Source organism: Phascolarctos cinereus, unplaced genomic scaffold (assembly GCF_003287225.1).
Source record: "Phascolarctos cinereus isolate Bilbo 61053 unplaced genomic scaffold, phaCin_HiC Scaffold_2;HRSCAF=192, whole genome shotgun sequence".
NCBI lineage: Eukaryota > Metazoa > Chordata > Mammalia > Diprotodontia > Phascolarctidae > Phascolarctos > Phascolarctos cinereus.
The window spans coordinates 261,949,017-261,972,400 of NW_027555625.1; the positions used below are offsets into that span (position 1 = coordinate 261,949,017).

General features: G+C 41.7%; 1 protein-coding gene across 4 annotated transcripts in view; it reads left to right on the forward strand.

Annotated features, from left to right (window-relative positions):
• The window catches only part of SARDH (sarcosine dehydrogenase), a 145,215-nt gene that overhangs the window by 53,798 nt on the left and 68,033 nt on the right, over positions 1–23,384 (forward strand). For 3 of the 4 annotated variants that reach the window (XM_020981941.2, XM_020981946.2, XM_020981942.2), the window contains exons 12-15: positions 4,555–4,638; positions 8,352–8,465; positions 11,364–11,502; positions 12,993–13,106. In XM_020981941.2, the coding sequence (XP_020837600.1) occupies positions 4,555–4,638; positions 8,352–8,465; positions 11,364–11,502; positions 12,993–13,106 (451 nt within the window). The remainder of the gene's footprint in view (positions 1–4,554; positions 4,639–8,351; positions 8,466–11,363; positions 11,503–12,992; positions 13,107–23,384) is intronic. The other variant, XM_020981945.2, reaches the window with a different exon arrangement.

A 23,384-nucleotide genomic window follows, 5' to 3' on the forward strand; every position in this document is an offset into this window, starting at 1 on the left:
CATTGTCACTTTTGAATTCCTGTTCATTGGACAACAGCCTTCCCTTTGGGTCCTCACATAGCCCTTGGTTTCCCTTTGACCTCCTTGAGATGCTTATGATGTAACCAGGCACTGTGATACAGTGGAAAGAATACTGGTCCTGGACTCCAAGGGCCGAATGTCAAGTCCTGCCCCTGACACAACCTGTAAGATCATGTGCAAGGCACCTGACCTCTTTAGACTTTGGTTTTCTCATGCAGAGTAGGGGATTAGACTAGATAGCCTTTCAGGTCCCCTCCAGGCTATGAATCCATGTGCTTCTGCCGTCTTATAATAGTGTAAGGTGCAGTTATCAGTGTTTGTCCCTTATCTTACAATTAGCTGTGAGCTCCCAGCTGGGGCTGGGACTATCTAATACATTAGCTAAACTTTGCACCTCTCCCAGCATGGAAGATGGTGCTATAGAAAATAGGAACTTAATAAATAAATATTTGTTGAATGAACAAATGAATGAATGAATATCCTCAGGTTAAGATTCCCAAAAGAGGAGTAGCTTGGTGGCACAGTGGATAGAGCACTGGCCCTGAAGTCAGGAGGACCTGAGTTCAAATCCAGACTCAGACCAAACACTTGACACTAGCTGTGTGACCCTGGGCAAGTCACTTAACCCCACTTGCATAAAACAAACAAACAAACAAAAAAACCCCAAATGTTTAAATAATGGGTAGAGTCAGGAGGAACTGAGTTCAAATCTGGCCTTAGATACATAACACTTACTAGCTGTGTGACCCTGGGCAAGTCACTTAACCCCTCGTCAAAAAAAAAAAAAGAGTCCCAAAAAGAGAACAGGAGGAATCGCATGGATTCTCCCCTTTGACATCAAAGTTTTGGCTGTGTGTGGGGGGGGAGGGGGCGTCAATCTGCATGGAGCAGCTGAAACTAACCAGGTCTCAGCTTCTGCACATACAAGAAGCACAGGCCTGCCTGAGTGGGCCTGTCACTAGCACCAGCCTGTGCCTCTGTAGCCCAGAGTCACTGGGAATTGTTGTCTCTTGGGATGCCTAATGAACACGGCTTCCTTAGGAGAGTGACAGCTTGCTTTTGAGATTTAGAGGAATAGAACCTGTTCTCGGGGCTAAAAATAGAAATGAATTGTTTCAAACATGTTCCACAATAAATGCCACTATTTTACTTAAATGTGACATGGAAAGGGCTGGATTCTCCCTCCCACCTTGGAGAATTACTAATTCACAGGAGCATGGATTTCATAACATTTAGAGCTGGAGGGGGAGGGAAAAAACTGCCAGCATCTATCTACCTAGTCAGGCACCACAGAGGGCAGGAGACATTACGAGCAGATATAGATGAGAGTATCAAAGGGGAACAAGATTTGTGGGACAATTTATAAAAATGGAGGCAGTAATAAAATCCAATCCTTGCTCTCTGTCTGTCCTGTCTCTGTCTTCGTCTCTATCTTTGTCTCTGACTCTGTCTCTATCTCTCTGTCTTTCTCTTCTCTCTGTCTCCCTCTCTCTCTCCTTTCTCTTTCTCTATTTTTGTCTCTCTCCTTCCTCTCTTTCTATGTCTCTGTCTGTTTCTCTCTCTCTCTGTTTTTCTCTGTCTCTCTCTTTCTATGTCTCTCTCTCTCTATCTCTTTCTCCTTTTTTCTCTGTATCCCTCTTTCTCTGTTTCTCTCCTTTCTGTCTCTGTCTTTTTGTCTCCTCTCTGTCTCTTTGTCTGTCTTCCTCTCTATCTCTTTGTCTTTCTCCTTCTGTCTCTCTCTGTACCACTCTCTGTTTCTCTACCTCTCTCCTTCTCTCTCTGAATAAGACTATAGATAAATCTGTCTACACAGATATAGCTATAGATGTACATACATAAATACACATATACCGAAGATACAGTAAAAAAAAAAAAAGAAAGAAAGAAAAAGGAGATTCCAAGGCAAGGAGGTGAGTTTGACTTCATAGACATTCCTGAAACTCAGTAGGATATAACTCCTGACTGGAATATGGCTCTGTAAGGAAATAACTTATGCAAAAGGAATGGGATAGATCATATGAAGAATGGAGTAGCATTATACATGAGAAAGACATACTCCTGTGAAGAAATCCAGGAATCAGAGGGGGACAGTATGGCAAAGGACTCTAGGGTGAGGATCATTGGAGGAATAAATAAAACCATACCATGTTAGTGTACTACAGACTACCTAGGTAGAAAAAGGAAAAGGAGGAGGATTTGGGCAATAGAGCTAAAATCTGGCTCAGAGGCATGAGTATAGTAATGATGGGAGACAATGATGTCATCTGTTGGAGTTTTCTCTCTGCCAGACACAGACTATCAAATGGAAGAGGGATTTGTCCTGTTCTTCTTGGTCTTAGAAAGCAGAAGTAGGTATAGGGAGGTTGACACAGGTCCAATGTGAAGAAATGCTTTCTAAAAATTGTTTTGTAATCATGCCCATCTCTTCATGGTACCATTTAGGGTTTTCTTGGCAGGGATACTAGAGTGGTTTTGCCATTTCCTCCTCCAGATTGTTTTATAGATGAGGAAACTGAGGCCAATAGGATTAAGTGACTTGCTCAGGGTCACACAGCTAGTGTCTGAGGCTGGATTTGAACTCAGATCTTCTGGACTCCTGGCCCAGAGCTCTACCCACTATGCCACCTAGCTGTCCTCCTAAAAATTAGAGCGGTTCAAAAGTGGAATGAGCTGCCTTAAGAAGTAAGAAGTCCCCTTTCACTGGAGACCTGCAAGTGCAGGCTGAGCAGCCCCTTGCTAGAGAGAGAATTCCTGGTCAGTTATGGGTTGGACTAGATGCTCCCTCTGAGCTTCTGTGACTCTAGATTTAGGTCCAACCCTTTCATGTTACAGATGGGGAAGCTGAGGCTATAAGAGGTGAAATGACTTGCCCAAGATGATACAGGTAATAAGTATCAGTCAGAATGCAAAACCAGGTCCTCTGACTAGTGCTCTGTATCCTCACATCCCTTTAACTTACACTTCTTATTTGAATGTGATATGGACTAGGAGTCATGCAATGTGATTTTTATTTTTCACATATAGCCTTCCTCTTACCCCTTCTTATTCGCCCCAATTTTATGAGCTCCACAGCCCTTTCTCCTGTTTTCAAAAGTCCAGCCATAGTACAGTGTTAAGAACATTTGGATTTGGGATCTTGGGTTTGAACCTTAGATCTGCTTCTCGCCACATGTTTGACCTTGGCTTTTTCATCTGTAAAATCAGAGGGTTGAGCAAGATCAGGGATTCTTAACCTTTTTTGTGACGTGGATCTCTTATCCAAATAATATATTTTAAACATTTATTATTTTAAAAAATGCTAAATTTCAGTTAGAAGTTAACAAAAATAAAGATGCAATTCCATCCCCCTCCTCCAAATCCATGGATTCACCTTCCTGTATTAGAGCTTCTTTTAGGTCCCTTCTGGCTCTAACATTCTACATTCTAAGGTCCCTTCCACCTTTGACATTCCATATTTTAAAGCCCTTCCCAGCTCTGACATTCTGGACCCTCCTAGCCCTGATGTTCTGTATTTTATGATCCTTTCCAACTCTGATAGTCTGTTTTCTGAGGTCCTCTGACATCGTGCATTCTGAAGCCCCTCCCAGCTCTGACATTCTGTGTTTTGCGCTTTCTTCCAGCTCTGACATTCTTTATTCTGAGGCCCTCTCCAGTCCTAATCTTCCATGATTGTGAGCATATGGATCAATTTCTGAACACAAATCTCTAAGAGTGTGGGAAGTCTTTGATGTTGTACAGCGATGTAGTTTATCCCCTAAGGAAACTAAATTTTCCTCTAGAAAACTGCACTGAACATGCATGCTCCCCAGATCTGGACTCTCATTAGTGGTACACGCAAATAGAAACACGAAGACATGGTAACAGCTCCCCAAGAGAACCCAGAAACATCAGTCCATTTCAGAAGACTGTTCTGAAGTAGTGATGGAATAAAATCCATTTAAAATCCGCTTACCTGATGCCTTTCCCAATATAGTAAAGATCCCCAGTCCTACCTCCTGTCCTAAAAATTCCTTAGAATAAAACAGAACAGGTCCAAGTTTTTTCTTCAACAGCCCCAAGCAGAAAGACCATTACACTGGAAGTCAGGAATACTGGGTTCTAGTCCTAGCATTGTCCCTAGCTTACTGCATGACCCTGGCCAGTCATTTTTCTTTTTAAAAATTTTTTTAAATTTATAGAATAAAAAAAATTTCCATTAACATAGTATAATAAAAAAGATGATTGCACACAAAAGTGCCACTCTGTTAGGTACAACTTGTTATTCCTTTTAAATATATAATAAAGTTGTCGCTCACCTTTTTTTCCCCCTTAAAATAAGGACACATTCATTGTTGATGGAATTGTGAACTGATGCACCCATTTCAATTCTCTTGCCTCAGTTTCCTCTAACTATAAAGCAAGGAGATGAGCTAGATGGCCTCCAGGCCCTCTTCTAATTTTGACATTTTGTGAACCCATAGCTGATTAACTATTAAAATGTCCAGAGTTGAAAGATGTCTTAGTCTCACCTCCCTTCTCACCTTTTCTGTCTAGGAGCTCCTCCAACAGGGGTGCGTATTCCAGGAAAGGCACGGCTGGGAGAGGCCTGGGTGGTTTAACCCACAGGGACCAGCACCTGTGAGTATAACTACAGAATTTGACAATCAGTTCAGACCTAGAACTAGAGATGATCCATAATGTGCTGATCGCAATGGTCCCTGCTGCCTCAGTATAGTGTGATGAGTCTTTCTTCCTCTGTCTCCCAATATACCCCTTACCTGTCTGCCTTCTCACCTCTGGGAGATTCAAATCCTGACTTTGCCCCTTACTACCCATGTGATCTTGAATGAGTCATTTGGATTCCTTACCTTTAAAATAGAGGAATTAGACCAGGTGACTTTTAAGAGCCCTTCCAGCTTTAAATTTATGGTCCTATGACTTTTAAAACGAAACCAATGATTCCCCTTCTCTCTCCATTTTATCTCACACAGGTATCATTATGCTGAATTGAATCAGCATCTGTAGAAAGTGTTTTGAAAACTATAGAGGGCTATACAGATGTTATCACTCTCCAGTTATTGAAAGGGGTTAAAATTTAAAAAAAAAAATAATAATGGATAGAGTCCTAGGCTTGGAGTCAGGAAGACCTAGTTTCATATTTCACTTCTGACACTAACTGTGTGGTTCTGAGTCAGCCACTTGCCATCGAGCTGGACTTTGGGCTTCAGAGTTTCAATAAATCAGTAAACATTTATTAAGTACCTACTATGTGCCAGGCATTGTGTTAAGCACTGGGTAAGTCATACATGGACTATTAATCTCTTTTGGTGTTTACCAATACTGTGGCATAGTAGATAGAGTGCCAGACCTGGAGTCAGGAAGACCTGTGTTCAAATCTAGCCACAAACACTAACTGGGCAAGTCACTTAACCCTGTTTGCCTCAGTTTCCTCATCATAAAGTGAGCTAGAGAAGGAAATGGCAAACCACTCCAGTATCTTTGCCAAGAAAACCCCAAATGGCATCGCAAAAGGTCAGACACAACTGAAATGATTGAACAACTATACTGACAAAATCATAGATCCTTCATTTATCCATTTAAATGTATTATTCATTATTCACAGAAATATAAAGGCCTTGAAAAAGTATCTAGTCCAAGAGTTCTTCACCTTTTTGTTAAGATAAAGCCCTGGGCTTGGAGTCAGGAAGACCTGAGTTCACATCTAGCCTCAGACACTTACCAGCCATGGGACTCTGAGCAAGTCACTTCATCTCCTGCCTCAGTTTCCTCAACTTTAAAATGGTGATAATGACAGCACCTACTTTACAGGAATTTTGTGAGGATTAAATGAGATAATATTTGCAAAGCACTTAGCAAAGTGCCTGGCACATAGTAGGCAATTCATAAATGCTTATTTTCTTCCTTTCCTCCTCTTTGTGTGTCATGAACCCTTTTGGCAGTCTGGCTGAGCCTACGAACCCCTTCTAAGGATTATATTTTAAAATGCATAAAATAAAATATGTAGTGTGATATTTAAGTAGCTCAAGAGACATAATTTCTGGGTAATTAATCATTTTATTAATGCTAGAGTTTATTAATAAAAGAGGCCAGTGGCACTCTCAAATGCCAAAGATCCGTCATGGAGGTAGGCTCACAGTTTTTATGCCCTTGGAAGAGTGGGTGTTCCTGAGGGTGGCAATCAATTCTGATTGGTTAATAATTAATGAAGGAATGAATACTACAATGAGAAGTGGGCTTCCTCCAATGAGGGGCTGAGAGAATGACATCATGTCATTCATTCTAGGACAAAGATACAATCTTTACACTCAGACCACCCCCAGCTTTGGGCAATTTAATCAAAGAATTTATCCCCACCCAAGCCTGAGTAGAACACTATGGGCTTCCTACCTTAGATAAATTCCTTGTAAGGTTGGGTGGGTTCTGACCAAGATTGGGGAGAGTTAATTCAATCTGTTATCAGTAATGTCTTTCAAGAGACTAAAATTTGAAATGAGGACTATAGACAAAGGGGGAACTCTGGATCTCCCCAAATCGTTGGTTATTAATAATAATTTCTCTCAATAGGATTGCACAGGAAGCCAATTGTATTGAAATAGAGTCATCTGTGTACTTATATTTTCAAAAACAAGTTCACTGACACCAGGCTAAAAATTCCTGCCTAGTCCAATCCCTTCCTTTTATAGATGAAGATAGAGAAATGAAATGGCTTTGCCAAAAGTCAAACAGCTAGCAAGTGGTAGATCTGAGACTTGAACTCAGGTCTTCTGACTCCAATCTTAGCACTAGGGTTGTGGTATATGTACGTGATATACCATGCCCTGCCTTCACAGGAGGGAGAGGGACATCATGAAATCTAGCTCCTGAGAGCCTGGGGATCTCTTTGAATAATACAGAATTTAAAGAAAAATGGAATTTTTAGAGTAAGAAAGAATTTTGGAATAGAAATTTAGAGTAAAAAAGAGATCTGTGAGATCATCTAGTTCAACCTCATTTTGCAGGGAAGGAAACATGGACCCTGAGAGGTCTAAGCCAGTTGGGGGCAGAGTTGGGGGTAGAGCACAGGTGTGGCTTCCAGTTCTCTCCCTACTCTTTAAACTGTGCCAAGCAACCCCTTCCAGAACATCCTTCTTTGCTGAACAGTGAGAGGCATTCTGCCTATAAATGATGTGGTTTAGGGGTTCAGGGGCCCTGTGACCCCAAAATCACCACATGCGGGTACTGTCCGAAAGAATTCGACCCAAGCCTTCCTTCAGCCAAAGACAAGGTTTATTAGAACATCCATCATATTGGGCAGACTCTTAAGGAGTCTGAACATGGGTAAGCAGTGGCTAGATTATAAGAATCAGAGCCGTGGCTAGATTTTAGGAATCTAAGCATCTTAATGGAGACAAGATAGACCTTATATACAGAAAGCCCATGAGAGGGACCTAGGAGTGGCCAGTAAGCTGGGGTGAACAGAACTCCTGGGACCTGGACCTCTTGGCCAAGGGAGAATGGAGCCTAGCTAGGATTAAGGGTGGGAAATGGCCAGGGGGTAAAACAAAAAGAAGGCCAGGCTAGGTTAACAGAATTGGGGAGACTGGGTATAACCACAATGAAAGGCCAGTTGATGGGATTATAGCCTCAGGCAAAAGCCAAAGATTTGGCCTTGTGGGAAAGTCCAGGGTTTCTCTTTTCTGGGGCACAGATCCCAACCCTATCATACATGCCTCCTTGAAGGGCCACATCTCGTGTGGTATGATATTGTTACGCAGAAGGTCAGTGATCTCCACAATGACTCTCCCACTTGCTGACCAATGCCTCAAATGCCACCATTTCTGCCTCATGTACAATGGCATGCTGTCAGGTGAATATTCAAGGCTAACTCTTCTTTCAAAGAGAAGGAGCCCCACGTAAAGCCCCACTTCTTTCAGCAGAGCCGTTTTTGCTGAGCCCCTGGAGTTTGGGGGCATGTTTTTGTATAAGTAGCAGAGCCTTCAGTGAGTTGCAGCTTCCTTTTCAGCCTGCACCTGTGGCACTGTAGCTGAAACTGGAGGTGAGATTACTGAAGGGTTTGGCAGCTTTGCTAGTGTGAGAATTAGCTTGGCTCAAACAGGGCTGGTAAAGTGAGCAGGGGGAATTAGGGAAACATCAACAAAGGACAAAGAGCTTCATTAGCAGATATCTGAAGTGAGATGGAGACATCAAAGCTTGAACAGAGGCCAAAAAGAGAAAATACAGAAAGGCCACGGATTGCCCAGGTGGAAACAGAGAGACTCACTCCTGTCATCTCATTCACCAGGGTACATCTCCACGGTTTCTCCAGAGTCTCACCTCTCTTCTGTTCCCAGATCCTCCCTTATGACTATTATGGGGCATATGAGCACCAGCCCCATGAAGACTACAAGTATAACAAACTGCTTGGTGATGAATATACCTTTGATTTCCCTCCTCATCATGATGTTGTAAGTAAAAAGGATGATTCTAAGGTTGTTCAGGCAGAAGCTGGGTTTTTTCAATCCTTCATAAAGAAATATTTGTAGACCACCTGATGGGTTTGGTGCCAGAGACACTCAGGAGCTCGGTTCCCATTAGCAACCACCTTCACATGAGTATTTTTCCAGCCCCCCAACTCTCACTGATTTTTGTATGGTTCTTTTTCCCTTTTAAGGAGATATATACCATTTTTTTCCTCTAGCAAATTATCCCCCTTGGCAGGAGGAAATGGTTCTCAACATCACCTGGAGTCCCTCTGAATACTTGATCAGAACACGAGATATACCTTTTCCTGAAAGGGGAATGGAATAATGCTTAACTCCATTCCATCCCTATGGGCATCTCCAATCAAGTTCAGGGTAGAGGGGAGAACACTGCTCTAACAGGTGACAGATTAAGTTCTTGGACAAGTCTAGGACACCTAGGCAGCTAGGAGTGCAATGGATAAAGTGCTGAGCCTGGAGTCAGGAAGACTCCTCTTTATGAGTTCAAATCTAACCTTAGACATTTACTAGCTGTGTGATACTGGGCAAGTCACTTAACCCTGTTTGCCTCAGTTTGCTCATCTGTAAAATGAACTGGGAAAGGAAATGACAAACCACTCCAGCATCTTCGCCAAGAAAATCCCCAATGGGGTCATGGAGAGTCAGACACAACCAAAATGACTGAACAACAACAACAAATAACTAATTTAATCATATTACTCTCAACTTTTATTTTTGCAATAAAATTTCTTTGTTAAGGACTGAGGAATTAAATGGATATGATAGGCATTTATATCCCAACAATGAAGAGCGTTAAAGGATGGAGAGGGTTCATCTGGGAGCAAAAGGGTGGGAAGAGAATTAGTGCTAAGAATAGTAAGCAATATAACCAAGGCCACAGAAGTGGGAGGGTGCCAAGTTGTATTTAACCAAGTTGTATTTGAGGGTCAGTGCTACTCTGCCACAAATGAGCTGTATGACCATGTGGACAAGTCACTTCCTCTTTCTAGACCTTAGTTTTTCCATCTGTATAATGAGAGGGAGCTCCAAAGTCTCTTTCCAACTTTAACACCTTATATGCTTTTTCTTTTTGAGGCAATTGAAGTTAAGTGACTTGTCCAGAATCATATAGCTAGTAAGTGTTTGAGGCCACATTTGAACTCAGATCCTCCTAACTGTAGGGTTGGTGCTTTATCCACTGCGCCACCTACTGCCCCAACATCTTATGTTCTAAGTAACCTACCAACTGTAATGTTTCATAGCTACATGATTCTTCAAGTCACTTCCCTGGGACTATGTCAGTCGCTATGAGCAAAGGGGCCATGGGCCCAGGTAAATGTGTCAGGAGAAGATTGACTCTTTTTTTTTTTTTTGGTGAGGCAATTGGGGTTAAGTGACTTGCCCAGGGTCACACAGTTAGTAAGAGTCAAGTGTTGAACTCAGGTCCTCCCGATTCCAGGGCCCATGCTCTATCCACTGCGCCACCGAGCTGCCCTGAAGATTGACTCTTATCCAGGTATAATAGAGCCCAGGCTGATCAAACACGTTAGAGACTCTGGTTTCTGATGAGGTTGGAGTTTAGCACCAATGTAGGTTTGCTTTGATTCATTCAATCTCCACTAAGGGGTCTGAAAAGTTCCTTAAAGGGTGAAAAATACTATTGCAAATGCTCTAGACTCCATTTCCAGAACTTATTATGCTGGGGCTGAGAAGCACAAACAGAGATATCAGCCTAAATGGACTTTTCTTTGGTGCTGAGATCTCTATGCAAAGGATGAAGCTTTGTCACCCTTCAGTCAGCCAGCAAACATTAGGAGCTTACTGTGCACAAGGTACAGTCTTGTGCTAAGCACAAAAACACAGTCTCTGCCCTCTAGGAGATCACATTCTAATGAGAGAGATAACATGCTAATGTAAATAAAATATATACAGGGCTTTTGTTTTTCTTGCCTTCTTCTTGGGGGGGTAGGGAGTGAGGAGAGGGAGAGAATTTGGAACTAAAAATAAAATAAAATGGAATCAAAAATACATCCCGGGAAGATTCATGAAGTATTGTTAAAGCACCTACTATGTGCCCAGTCCTGTGCTAAGTCTCACGAAAGAGACAAAAGGAGGAGATGGCACCACTTCTGCTCTCAGGGTATTTTCAACTAGTGGGAGAGAGAAAGATTCACACAGGAGAAACAGAACAGCATGTGGTCTAGTTCTGGCTTACAAAGGGAAAGATCTTGTAGAGAGAGGTTTTGTTAAAGAAAGCATCCAGAGGAGGCCTCTGAAGGATGGGCAAAATGTGGATGGCAAGAGAGATAGGAGGAGGGCATTCCAGATAGGAGGAATAGTTTGGCAAAAGATGAGAAGTGGAGGATAAGCCTGGTATGTCTGTGGCAGAGAGAGAAGATTGGTCTGACAAGGGGTGGGAGGGGGGATGGTGTGTGATTGGGAGCAGGAAGACATACATCTGGACAGTCGGGGCCAGGTGATGAATATCAGGCAGAGGATTTCAGATTGATGCCATCCGCTGCAGGGAAGGATTGGAAGCTCCTGAATAGGAGGGTAACTAATTGAAAGCATAGTTTGATGGGAAGACATGGTAGTGACAACCTAGTGTAAGCTTGTTTGGAGCTCCAATCACAATGCCTTCAACCTCTCCAAATCTGTTTCTTTCTGTAAAATGGGCATAAGAATACTTCCACTATGTACTTGACAGTGCTATCATCAGGGAAAGGCTTTGTAAACCTTCAGGTGCTGTTGAAATGTGAGTTATTATTAATTCTCCTTTGTTTCTGCTCCTTCTCAAGGAACTTGGTATTTTCCCCTTGCAAGCGTTTCTGCTAAAGAAGAGCAATTAAGCACCTTCTCCTCCACCCCCTGTGTTCTTTTTAGATTGAGAAGGAATGTTTATCCTGCAGAAATGCGGTGGCTGCGTTTGACATGTCTTACTTTGGGAAATTCTATCTGGTGGGTCCTGAAGCTAAGAAGGCTGCAGATTGGCTCTTCACAGCTGATGTTCACAAACAACCAGGTAGGGGAGGGGGGAATCTCAGATAACTGGACCATTCATGCTGGCCTCATGATTCCTTTTTTCATGGAAACCAAGGGTAACCGAGGGAATTTGGTGATCCTTTTGTAGTTGTTAGAGTGAACTTCCATTCTTAGATCCCCTGACCCCCACCTGCAGTCAGGTCTTGGTAGCACCAAATGTTTCAATTCTAGGACTTTGAGCTAAATTTTTGTAAAGGGGACTCCAGCAGCTGTCTCTATTTGAGAAGCTCTACTCTTCTATAGCCCCAAGGTCTACAGGGGTGGCTTGAGCAGTCACCATGCCTACAGGTCCTGTCCTAAAGAGGCCAGAAGCATGAATACAGACCTTATGTGATTCATGGTCAATTTATCTGGCCTTAGTAAGTAAGGAGAGAAGGCATTGAAGGTATTGTCTCAATTTCTTTAAAGAACATTTTCTCTGTTTATTGTGTTCAAATGTGGATCAAATTTTCAGGTTGGATAGAACAGAAAGAAAGTGGTCTTTGCTTGGTGGTTCTAGTTCTGGCTCTGTCCCTAACACACTATGCTCTTGAGAAAGTCAGCCCCACCCCCTCCCCAGCTCACTCCTTCACCCCCCTCCCCCAATTTCCTTATCTCTTCAGTGATAGGTTTGGATAACATGATCCCTACAGTCATAGATTTAAATATGGAAGAGACCTTAAGAGGTCACTCAAGCATGGTATTACGGAGGCATAACTAGAAGGGGCCTTACACTCATTTTAAAGATTAGGAAACTAAAGAATAGAGAAGCCATGTAACCTCCCCTATCCCCACCAAAGTCACACAAGTAACATGTGGCAGTGTGGTCCTTCTAGCTCTCATATCAGATTCATCTCTAAGTGAGTCTGTACCATCCCATCCAACTAGGAATCTGTCCTATGTTTAAGGACTCCCAAAGTAAGATATTCCATAGTGCCCCCCAGACAATCCTCCCCAACGCAGCACTTTCTCAGTGCTGGACAGTTATTCACTATGTCTGCCCTAATCTCTTGTGCTGCAGGAAAGAACTAGTTCTAGGTTCAATGTAGATGAAAAAAGCAGCCTCTACGAAATGTGAAGCTGGCTTGATACCAGCATTAACGAAGATCTGAGTGAATCCAGGCCACTTCCAAAAAATGGAAATTGTGAGCAAGATATTTGGGGAAGGAAAAGAGTCCCAGCTTTCTATGGAAGGATAGATAATTGGGTAATGGCCCTTTTATTGGCCACACTAGATGAAAGAACTAGAATTATTTGCTGTGTGCCCATCACAGGAATCTGTCAGCACGGAGTCATGTGCCCTTATCACCATTGACTCTAGTCTGGGATCCCTGTTGGTTCAAGGGGATGACTTCTTTGTCACTCTTAGCCCTTTTATTCCCCCTTCTCTTCAACTCTAGCTCATGAACATGACATATGACTCTTGTCCTAATCACTCTCTCTGGATCAATCTGGACTACCCCCCAAAAGGCTATTTCTTTCCTTTCCCAGGTTCCACGGTGTACACGTGCATGCTAAATCATCGGGGAGGCACTGAGAGTGACCTGACAGTAAGTCGCCTGGCTGTGGACTCTGAGGCTTCTCCACTTAACCCTTCGTTTGAAGGTAAGATATACCCAAGTTACACTGTGTCAGTGGCTTATGCTTGGATGAAGCAACAAAGCAGTCCCAAATGTTTAATTTCAAGAACCTGAGTCTTTAAATTGGGGACAATGAGGTCTAGAAACTGGTGTCTCCCACAGAGCTGACTTTGCCTGATTCTTCCCTCTGTAATTACACAGTTTAACCTGTGGGTGGGTGACCAGGTGAGGCATAATTGGAGGCCTCATTGTGAGGTAAAAGTAGGGTTTGATCAGATTCCCCTACAGGGGCAGTGGGTACTCAGTGATTATATCTACGAATGTGCCTGTGACTTACAGGAGGCCTTGACTGTGGGCTAAGCAACCTGTGGTTGCTTGGTTTAGCTGGCAGAATACAATGTTAATGAATTCACAATCTTTCATCCCAGGTCTGCCACGCTAATTGTGTAACCTTGGACAAACTAAGGCTCTGCTCTGGGTCTCACTGTTTATGCTCCCCGTGCTCTAAATCTATATTTCTGTGGGCTGTATTCATTTTTACCCCTACCCCACCCTGCTATTCCTCTCGCATTTCCCCCCTCCCCAACTCCAGGGGTCAATGAACTTAATTCACTCTGCTGCTGGCCACGAATGGCAGTTCTCATTCTGGCTGCTGCTGTATAAATGCTTGGCCTTTCAAGGGGATTGGGTGATGATTCAGTTAATCCACCCCCACCCTGGTGGAAAACAGTCTAAATGGACAGGACTGTTGCATTTTTAACAGGAAGGCCGCCATTAGCTAATGATAGTGTGTTTGAAGAAGGAAGTTGACCTAATTGCACTACTCTTTCTTAGACTGTGATACGCATATGAAGGCTCACGGCCTCTAGAAGATGGTGTGAGTTGTACTTCCCTGTGCAGGCATCCAGATCTCCTCCTGGTCTGAAATTTGCAAGACTCTAGTCCTGATTCTGCTCCATACCAGTAGATTTCCCCTTTTTTAACTAACCTAGCTTATGCTGCCATTATGAAGTGTCATCCACGAACTATAGACTGAGCACACTACCTCTCCCCTCTCCAGCCCTCACCTCCATGTAGATATCGGACAAAAGGAGAAAGACCCAGTCTTTCTCTGGGAGCTGTCTGCAGTCTATCTGAAGAGACGTGCAATTCAGAGAGACTAAAGATCACTTATGAAGTGACATTGAATAGAATCAAATAATGTTAGGGCTGGAAAACACCTTGAAATAATGTCAGAACATGAAGTGACCTTGGAACGGAATGTTAGAACGTATAATGTCAAAGCAAAGTTACCTTGGAATACAAAATATCAGAACTGGAGGAGATTTTAATACACAGAATGTTAGAACATCAATTATCAAAGCAAAAAGTGATCCTGAAGCATTAAATTTCAGAACTAGAAGAAGCATAGAATGCCCCAGAGCAAAAAATGACCTTGAAAAACAGAATGGCAAAGCTGGAAGAGACCGTAGATAATAGAATGTTCGAACATAGTGTATCAAAGCAAAAAGTGACTTTGTAACATAAAACAACAGAACTGGAAGAGACCTTAGATACTAGAATGTTAGAACGTAATGTATTAGAGCAAAAAGTGACCTTGAAATATAGGATGTCAGAGCTAGAAGAGACTTTAGAACAAAGGTTCTTCCCCTTGGACCTGTAGACAGATTTCAAGGTGTCCATGAACTTTCATGGGAAAAAAAATACATCTTTAGTTTCATGAACTTCTAACTGAAATTTAGCATTTTCTTCTATTGTGAATTTTAAAATATACACACACATACATATACATGCACATATACTAATATATATGTATACATGTAAGTATGTATGTATTCTGGGTAGGAATTCATAGGTTTCACCTTTACTGTCAAAGGAGTCCATGATACAAAAATGGTTCAGAATCTCTGCCTTAGAACTTAGAATATCAGAATAATAAGGAACCTTAGACTAGTCCTAGAGAGGGCAAGAACGTTAGCAGTTATCTAGTCCAAAGTCTTCATTTCACAAGTGTTGAGGGGGTAGGGGAGGTCACTGATTCAGTGGCAGAGTCAGGATGAGAATCTTTCTAGGTCCCTTGACTGTCAAGGTTGTAAAATGCCACGGTACAGACTTAAGATCAGAATTCTGAGGGTGACCAAGGTAAGGGTAATCAAAAAGAGTTGCTTATTTACCACTGAAATGCAAAGAATGATGGTCTCAATGCTGGGGTTTGGGGAAACTCTTAGGCATATCTCCTTCTGCATGGGGAGTTAGCAGTGAGGCTGAGTAAGCTCCTAGACTCATGGAATGTTGCAGCTAGAAGGAAACTTAGAGGTCATCCAGGCCATCCATCATCCCTCTCATTTTAAAGATGGAAGGAAACTGAGGCCTAGAGATGGAAAGTGGTTTCCCCAGTGTCTATTTGGAAAAAGCACAATTACTAGACTAGGTGACAGGGAAATGTGCTAATTGATTCTCAGAGTGTTTGTGCTGAAGCTTGGCACCTAAGAATGAAATTAAACTGTTTCATGGTGAGGAAGTTTACACATATTTCTGTTTTCTGACCCTGCTAGCATGAGCTTGTAGGTGCTTAGCAATGTACTGCTGTTTTATTCTCATTATGGGGCCTTCTTTTCCCAGTGGAATAGAAGTTTCAGTGATTACAGTGATGATGCCAAGTTTTTAGATAGTACCTAAGGAGCTCAGTGTTTCATACTCCAAGATCTGAGCTCACTCTTTAAAACAGCATTGTTCCAGTATCCAAAGCACGCCATTTTTTCCTAGGGAGTCAAGAAGCTGGGAAGGACCTCCAGACTGGAGGAAGAGATGGTCCCACCATCCTCTGCATTGATCAGATCACATCTGCAGTATTGCATGTAGTCTTGGACACAGTATTTTAGGAAGGCTACTGTCAACTTGGGTCACATCCACAGAAGAGCACCGGAGTAGGGAGAGGACCAGAAATTAGGCTATTCCAGAATTTGTTTAAGCCTGCAGAAGAGATTTAATGGGGACTCAAAAGCAACCTTCAAGTATTTAAAGGGCTTTCTAATAAGGAAAAGTGCCTTGCATATAGTAGGTGCTTAATAAATGCTTTTTGTTGGAAAAGGGATTATGCTGATTGGCCACAAGGAACAGAATTGGGACCATCACCTGTATGTTGCAGAGAGTCAGATTTTGACTCAACTTAAGGAGAAATTTCCCAACAACTGGAGCTGCTCCAAGACATAATGAGCTACCTTGGGAGGTTTCTTTAACACTGGAAGTTTTCAGAGAGAGGCCACTTGTTAGACATGTGTCCTTTCATATGCAGGTTGGTCTAGACAATTGGGCTAAGTGACTTTCTGCTTGTGAGATTTTTAAGATGCTAAATTATTATTAGCATTAAATTAAATCATCTAATCATCTAATAGTCTTCTGTCTCCATGATCTCCAGGGCAGGGGACCTCACTAAAGGGTATCAGTGGAAAACAAAACACAAAACACTGAGGTGAGAATATGGATTTCCTGGTTCTGAGTTCCAGTCCTACCCCTCATTTGTTATGTGACCTTGGGCAAGTCACATGGCCCTTTTGAACCTCAGTTTCTTCCTCTGCAAAAGGAGAAGTAACAATACTTAGTCGCCTACATTATGGGGCTGTTGGGAGGAAAATGCTTTGTCAACTAAAAATACTATGTAGATATGAGTTCTTTTTTTAATGTGAAATTTTTATTGATGTCTTTTGCGTTTTCACATCGCCCAAATCTTTTCCAGTATCCTTCCCTTTCCTGCTCCTAAAAATCCCTCCCATATAATAAATAATATTTTTAAAGATGAAAGAGAAAAAGAAGGAAAAAAAGCAAAACTCATCAATATATCAAAAAAGTCTGAAATATGTTTATTGTACAACACTTGTGGACCTCCCTCCCTCCTCTGTCAAGGGGTGGAGTGGGAAAGTCTTACCATATCTCTTCTTTCATGCTGTGCTTATTCCTTATAATTTTATTTATATTTATATTATTTATTTATTCATATTTATATAAATATATTGTATTTAGTTATATTTATATAATATTTATAATATAATTCCTAATAATCAGTCACTTTTGATTTTTTTTAGTGGTTATTCTTTCCATTAACAATGTTGTAATCATTGTTGTATTGATTTTTGGTTCTGCTTCCTTCACTCTGCATCAGTTCATGTGGACTCTCAATGTTTCTACTCACCACATTTATTATTTCTTACACACAGCACAGTAATATTCCATTACATTCAGTGGAAGGGAAAGAAAAAAGAACAGATACTTCTATTAAGCACCTATTATGTGCCATGCACCATACCAAGCACTTTACAAATATTGTCCCATTTGATTGTTACAACAGCCTTGTGAGGGAGGTGCTATTATTATCTTCATTTGACAATTAAGCGATCTGAGGCAGACAAAGGTCAAGTGACTTTCCCACAATCACACAGCTGACAAGGGTCTAAGGCCAGATTGGAACTCCAATCTTCTTGACTCCAGACCGACTATTGCACCGACTACTGCCTCAGTTGCATGGTAATTTGTTTACCTATTGCCCAATCAACAGGCATCTACTTTGCTTTGATTCTTGACTATCACAAAAAAAAAATGCTATGTAAATATTTTGATGTGTTTGGAGACTTTATCACTGGCTTCTTTGGGATCTAAGCCTAGTAATGGAATCTACATGAGTTCTTCTAATTATTATTAGAATGTCTCACTCCCAAAGCTTCCCAAGGCTTTTCTGTCTTTGGTTTAGTACAGAAACAGGATTTTCTTGGGCAAGCTACAAAGACTTATCTCTTCCCTCCCCTGCCTGGGTGAGGATGTTTTCTTTGATAAGGAACATGTGAGGGATGATTTGATGGCGGTCAGGGTTTTCATTCCTGATGTCAGCCTCAAAGGTTAAGGATGCAACATATTGTAGTAGAAATGAGCATTGGAGTTAGAGACCTGGGTTCAAATCCTTACTTACTCCCTGTGTGACCTTGGCCAGCTTAACTTCTTTTGTTTTCCGTTTCCTCATCTTTAAAATGAGGGAGCTGGATTATTGGTCTAGATCTCATCTGAGGTGCCTTCCAGATCTAAATCTAATTTAAATGAATTATGAATTCCAAATAGCCTAGCAATCCCATAATAACCCACTGTGGGTCTATCTCTCTTGTAGGAATTTTAAGTCTTTTGTGAAACTGGTTATGTTTTTTAGCCTACACCCCCTCTTGGGCATGCTGACTTTTTTTTTAAATTTTGGCAGCAATGGAGGTTAAGTGACTTGCTCAGGGTCACACAGCTAGCTTGTTAAGTGTCTAAGGTCAGATTTGAACTCAGGTCCTCCTGACTCCAGGGCCAGTGCTCTATCAACTGTGCCACCTAGCTGCCCCTGCCTGCTGACTTCTGTACGCTTAAGCTCTCCTTTATAAAGTAAGGATGGCCTTTGGTTTTTCCTAAAACTATCTCCTTTAAGGGTCAAAGCTGGTCTCTAGTTCTAGAGCTTAGTGAAAATTATTTCCTTCCTCTCACAGTTTTTAGAGATTTCATCATATCCATCAGTTAAGAAACATTTGCTGAGTACCTGCTTTGTTCAAGGCCCTGTGCTAGATAGCATAGGGGTGAATAAGACATTGCACCTATCCTCAGGGAACTTACAGTCTGAATGGGGCCAGCCAAATGCATATACACATGCAGGCTCGTGTGCACTCACAGAGAAGATAAGTAACCATATCAGGGATCATGTAATTAACCAATTAAAATGAAACATCCTTTGGAAATTCTAGGAGGGGAAAGATATCATTAGGGTCTGGTGATTCATGGAGGAGGTGCTCTTTGATCTGGGTTTTGAAGGATGACCCACATTTAAAGAAGAGAAAGGGAGGAGGAGATGAAAAATGAAACCATCTATATAAAAAAAAATACCTTGAAAGGGACAAAGGACCATTCCAATATAAAGTCACTATACTATGATACTACTTTAGGTTGAAAAGATTGGTGACTTCATCAGGGCAGGTATTCCTTCCACTCACATGTATTGTTAACTCTTTCATTGTAACTCTTGAAGCAGTCATGTAGTATCCAGCTAATAGAGTGCCGGGCCTGTCCTCGGGAAGGCTCATATAGCTGAGTAACCTTAGGCAAGTCACTTAACTGATTCAAGCTCAGTTTTTTCACTTGTCAAATAGGAGTAATAATAACACTTCCCTCCCAGGGTTTCCTTTGTGAACCTTCAAGTATTATATAAATGAATGCAGGCTATTAATATTATGTCTTGATAGATAGTTTCTTGAATTTCTGTTTCAAAAAAAGAAAGAAAGAAAGAATTACCTGGTGGCCAATTAACTAAATAAAAGGGTCCGGGAATGATGATAGATGTATATTCTGCATTCTGGGTCCCACATCATACCTGAGAGCTTTCCAGTGGGTGGACCTATCACTGTGCTGCTGGCCTTCTGAGACCCCAGGATCTCTTTCACACCACCAAGAGGCATAAGAGTAGGGCTTTAGTGGAGAAAGCTAATAGTCATGATGGTAATGACACCTTATATTTGTCTAGCCTTTTATGATTCCTAAAGCATGTTCACAGGGGTTATTTCCTGCTGTTATTCACATTTATACCCTATTAATTTGACCCTGATTTTATTAGCAAAGTTGAGAAGGCCCTTGGGGCAAGTAGCCATAGGAGTAAAGAAAATGTCTTTTTTTTTTTTGCTGTTGGCCTTGAGGATTTTTGCGTAAATATGCACGGAGAGGAGGGTGGATGAGAGGTCTGAAGGTCCCAGATAAGGCTTCCTGTCTCTCTTTGCTAATGTGCTCAGCACCCTTCCCTTGCTCCCAGGTCTTTTTTCTTCCCCAGCTCAGAAGCCACTCTCTGAGCTAATTAAAAAGATAGCATAGGGGCGAGTGAGTGGCTCTTGGGGACGCTTTCTTGGCTGGGTGATAGAATATAGTATAGTAAAAGCACATCTATTTTTCAATTACAGTAGGTGGTTGCACCTATTATCATGATGACATATTGTTCAAATGCAGTTTTAGGAGCTGTGGAGAAGGCTGGGGAAGGAGTGTTAAGGCAGGATTAATCAGCAGCCCTCATCCCACCCCCAACCTCCATGCCTTCCCTGGGTCTTCATGGTGACTGATGAAGCAATAGAACTAAGGTGCCCTGATAACCAGATAAATAGTCCTATGCAAAGTGGAATATTTCTCCTTTTTAAAAATACTAATGGTTAACATTTATGTACTATAGCATTTCAAGGTTTGCAAAGCATTTTACTTTATGTGAACTGATTTGATCCTTAACAAGCCTGTGAGGTAGGTACTACAGATATTATCGTTTCCATCTTACAGATAAGGAAACTGAGGCCAAGAAGGTTAAGTGACTTGCCCAAGGCCACATAGCTAGCAGGTGTCAGAAGTAAGGTTCAAACCCAAGTCTCCCTGACTCTTAGTCTTCTATGTTACCTACAATGCCATAGTGCTTCCCAAAGCTAAATACCATTTCTATTTTTTCCCTTTATAGAGGAAGTCGGAGGGGGAAGGAAAATGAAAAGCGTTGAAAGGAACACGATAACCTAGCAAGTCAAGAAATGAATCTCAGCTTAGACCCCAGGAATCTTGATTCCTTGACCATATGATCTGCCTCTCTCTCTTTGTGTCAGCAGAGCAGGACTAAAGGAAATGAGTGGGCATTAGCACTAATGTTGAGATGGACCCTGGAAATCCCTGGTGATGCTCAGGTCAAGGCTGGAGGACAGCCACCTGTCAAAATGCTACAGAACAGGTTCTTATACAGGTTGGGTGAGATGACTAATGAAAAGTACCTTGGAGCTTTGAGACCTCTGTAGCCTAGCATTCCAGGTTCTAAAGCCCTTGATGTTCCAAAGCCCTAACGTTCTAAATGTTCTAAAGTCCCAACTTGAACGTTGATGTGTCCTAAGGGCCTTTCCAGTTCTGATCTTCTATATTCTATATTTAGGCAACTCAGAGGCACGATAGATAGAGTGCTTAATCTAGAGTCAGGAAGACCTGGGTTCAAATGTGGCATCAGACACTTACTACCTATATGACCTGGGCAAAGAAATCACTTTAATCTCTCTCTGCCTCAGTTTCCTTGCCTGAAAAATGGGATTAATAGCATCTACCTCCAAGGATTTTGTGAGGATCAAATGAGATGTTTGTAAAGCACTAGCACAGTGCCTGGCACATAATGATCCTTAATAAATGCTTGTTCCCTTTCCTTCTTCCACCTTCTCTATGTTCTAATGTGCCTTCCAGCTCTCATATTTTACTGCCTAAGATCCCTTCTAACTCAGACATTCTGTGATACTATGATGGCCTGTGGTTAAGAGGACAGGTTAGCAAATTCTCTACCCTCCAACCCAGCATCCTTGGGAAATATTTTCGCTTTGGTTTCTATTTGTTTGTTTGTTTTTGTTTTTGTTTTTAGGCAATTAGGGTTAAGTAATTTGCCCAGGGTCACACAGGTAGTAAGTGTGTCAAGTGTTTGGTCTGAGACCAGATTTGAACTCAGGTACTCCTGACTTCAGGGCCGGTGCTCTATCCACTGTGCCACCTAGCTGCCCCCTTGGGAAATATTTTCAAACCATAAGACTGGGTACAAATGTGGGCAAGGTCTGATCTGACTGTATGCCCAGAGGTGCCACTCATTTCCAGATCTTTATTATGCTTCCCTGAGAAGGCAAAGAGGATTCTCTACAGTTGGGTATAGGGAAGGAGAGGGCACTGGTTTTTATGAAGCTGTTTCTTCACTAAAAGAGAACAGGGTCTAAACCTGAGGCTATCGTCTTATTTCCTTAGTATCTCCAGGGAGCTGTCACCATCTATCCTGGACAAGCACATTCAGTGCAGAAGGTAAAGCTGACTGACCTCTGCTAATAGACACCCACATCCAAATAAACAGTGAGGCTTGTGGCAGGTTCTGGCAAACAACAGGAAATTCAAAGTGAATTCCTGCTTTAACCCTTCCCTGACATGAGATAAGGATAAAGGTTATTGACAATCTTCACTTTTTTAGGCAGGGAAGTGGGATATAGTGAAAAGCCCACTGGATCAACCAATCTGGTCCTAGCCATAGCTCTGCCCCTAACTGATTGGGTGACATGTAAAATGAGGGAGATGGAATAGACTCATCCATAAAATCCCTGCTAATTCTGTTCTAAGATTCCATGCATTGTAATCCTTGAAGTTCCATGACAGGATCATAGACTTAGAGCAAGAAAGAAGTTTGAGGGTCTTCTGGAAATAGGTCTTCTGGAACTGTGATTTCATTGAGTGATTTGGAACTGGAGGTATCATTTCATCAGTTTCATTGATTCATTCAGTATAGGAAATCCCTTTAACAATGCAGACTGGTACCTTCTCTGCAACCTGAGTAAGTGTTAGGTGGTTGAGATAGGGGAACTCCAGTGGGTTGCAAGAGCAGGAACCAGATTAAAATATAATTGGAAAAATTACAAAAGAAATTAATTAATAATTACCAAAATAACAATAACTAGTACAATTGATAATTACAAATAAGTAAATAATTCAATGCAACACAGATATTGCTAATTTGTGGTTTTCTAGATCAAAATATTACTGGCAGGGATCTATTTCTATTTGTGTCTCACACCACTGGACTAGAATACTAAGCGTTTAAGTGACTTGCCCAGGGTCACACAACTAGTCAGAGATTTGAACTCAGGTCTTTCTGCTCTAAGGCCAGTTTTCCATCTATATACAATGTTGCCTCTGAAAACACAATAATAAACTAATCCTTGCTCTCAAGGAACTATAATTTGGGGAGTTTCAATATACTTGCAAATAAATTAATGAAAGCAGCATAATTTTGAGAAAGAAGAGAATGCTAGGGTGAGTTGAGCTAAGCCTTGAAGTAAGTTAAGGATTCAGAGAGGCATAGGGGAGGACAGAGAACATTTTGGGTCTTTGTGAGTATATTTTGATGGCAGGATAGCATGTTGAACCTGAAAAACAGCTAATATTCTAATTTGACTGGATTGAAGGGTATGTAAAAGGGTGAAATAAGGCTAGAAAAGAAAATTGGGGTCAGATTGTGGAAGGCTTAATGCCTATTTAATATATTGGACTGAGGACTCTATATTTAATCCTAGAAGTACTAGGGAGTCATTAAAGGTTTTTGAGCAGAGGAGTGATATGATCAAAAGTGTGCCTTAGAAAGATTATTTTAGTACCTGGGTGAAGGACCGATTGGGAAAAACTAGAGGAAAGACTGATTAGAGTCTACTGCAATAAGTGAATGAGGATTGAACTAGAATGGTGGTGGTATAATAAAGAAAAGGTGAGTGAT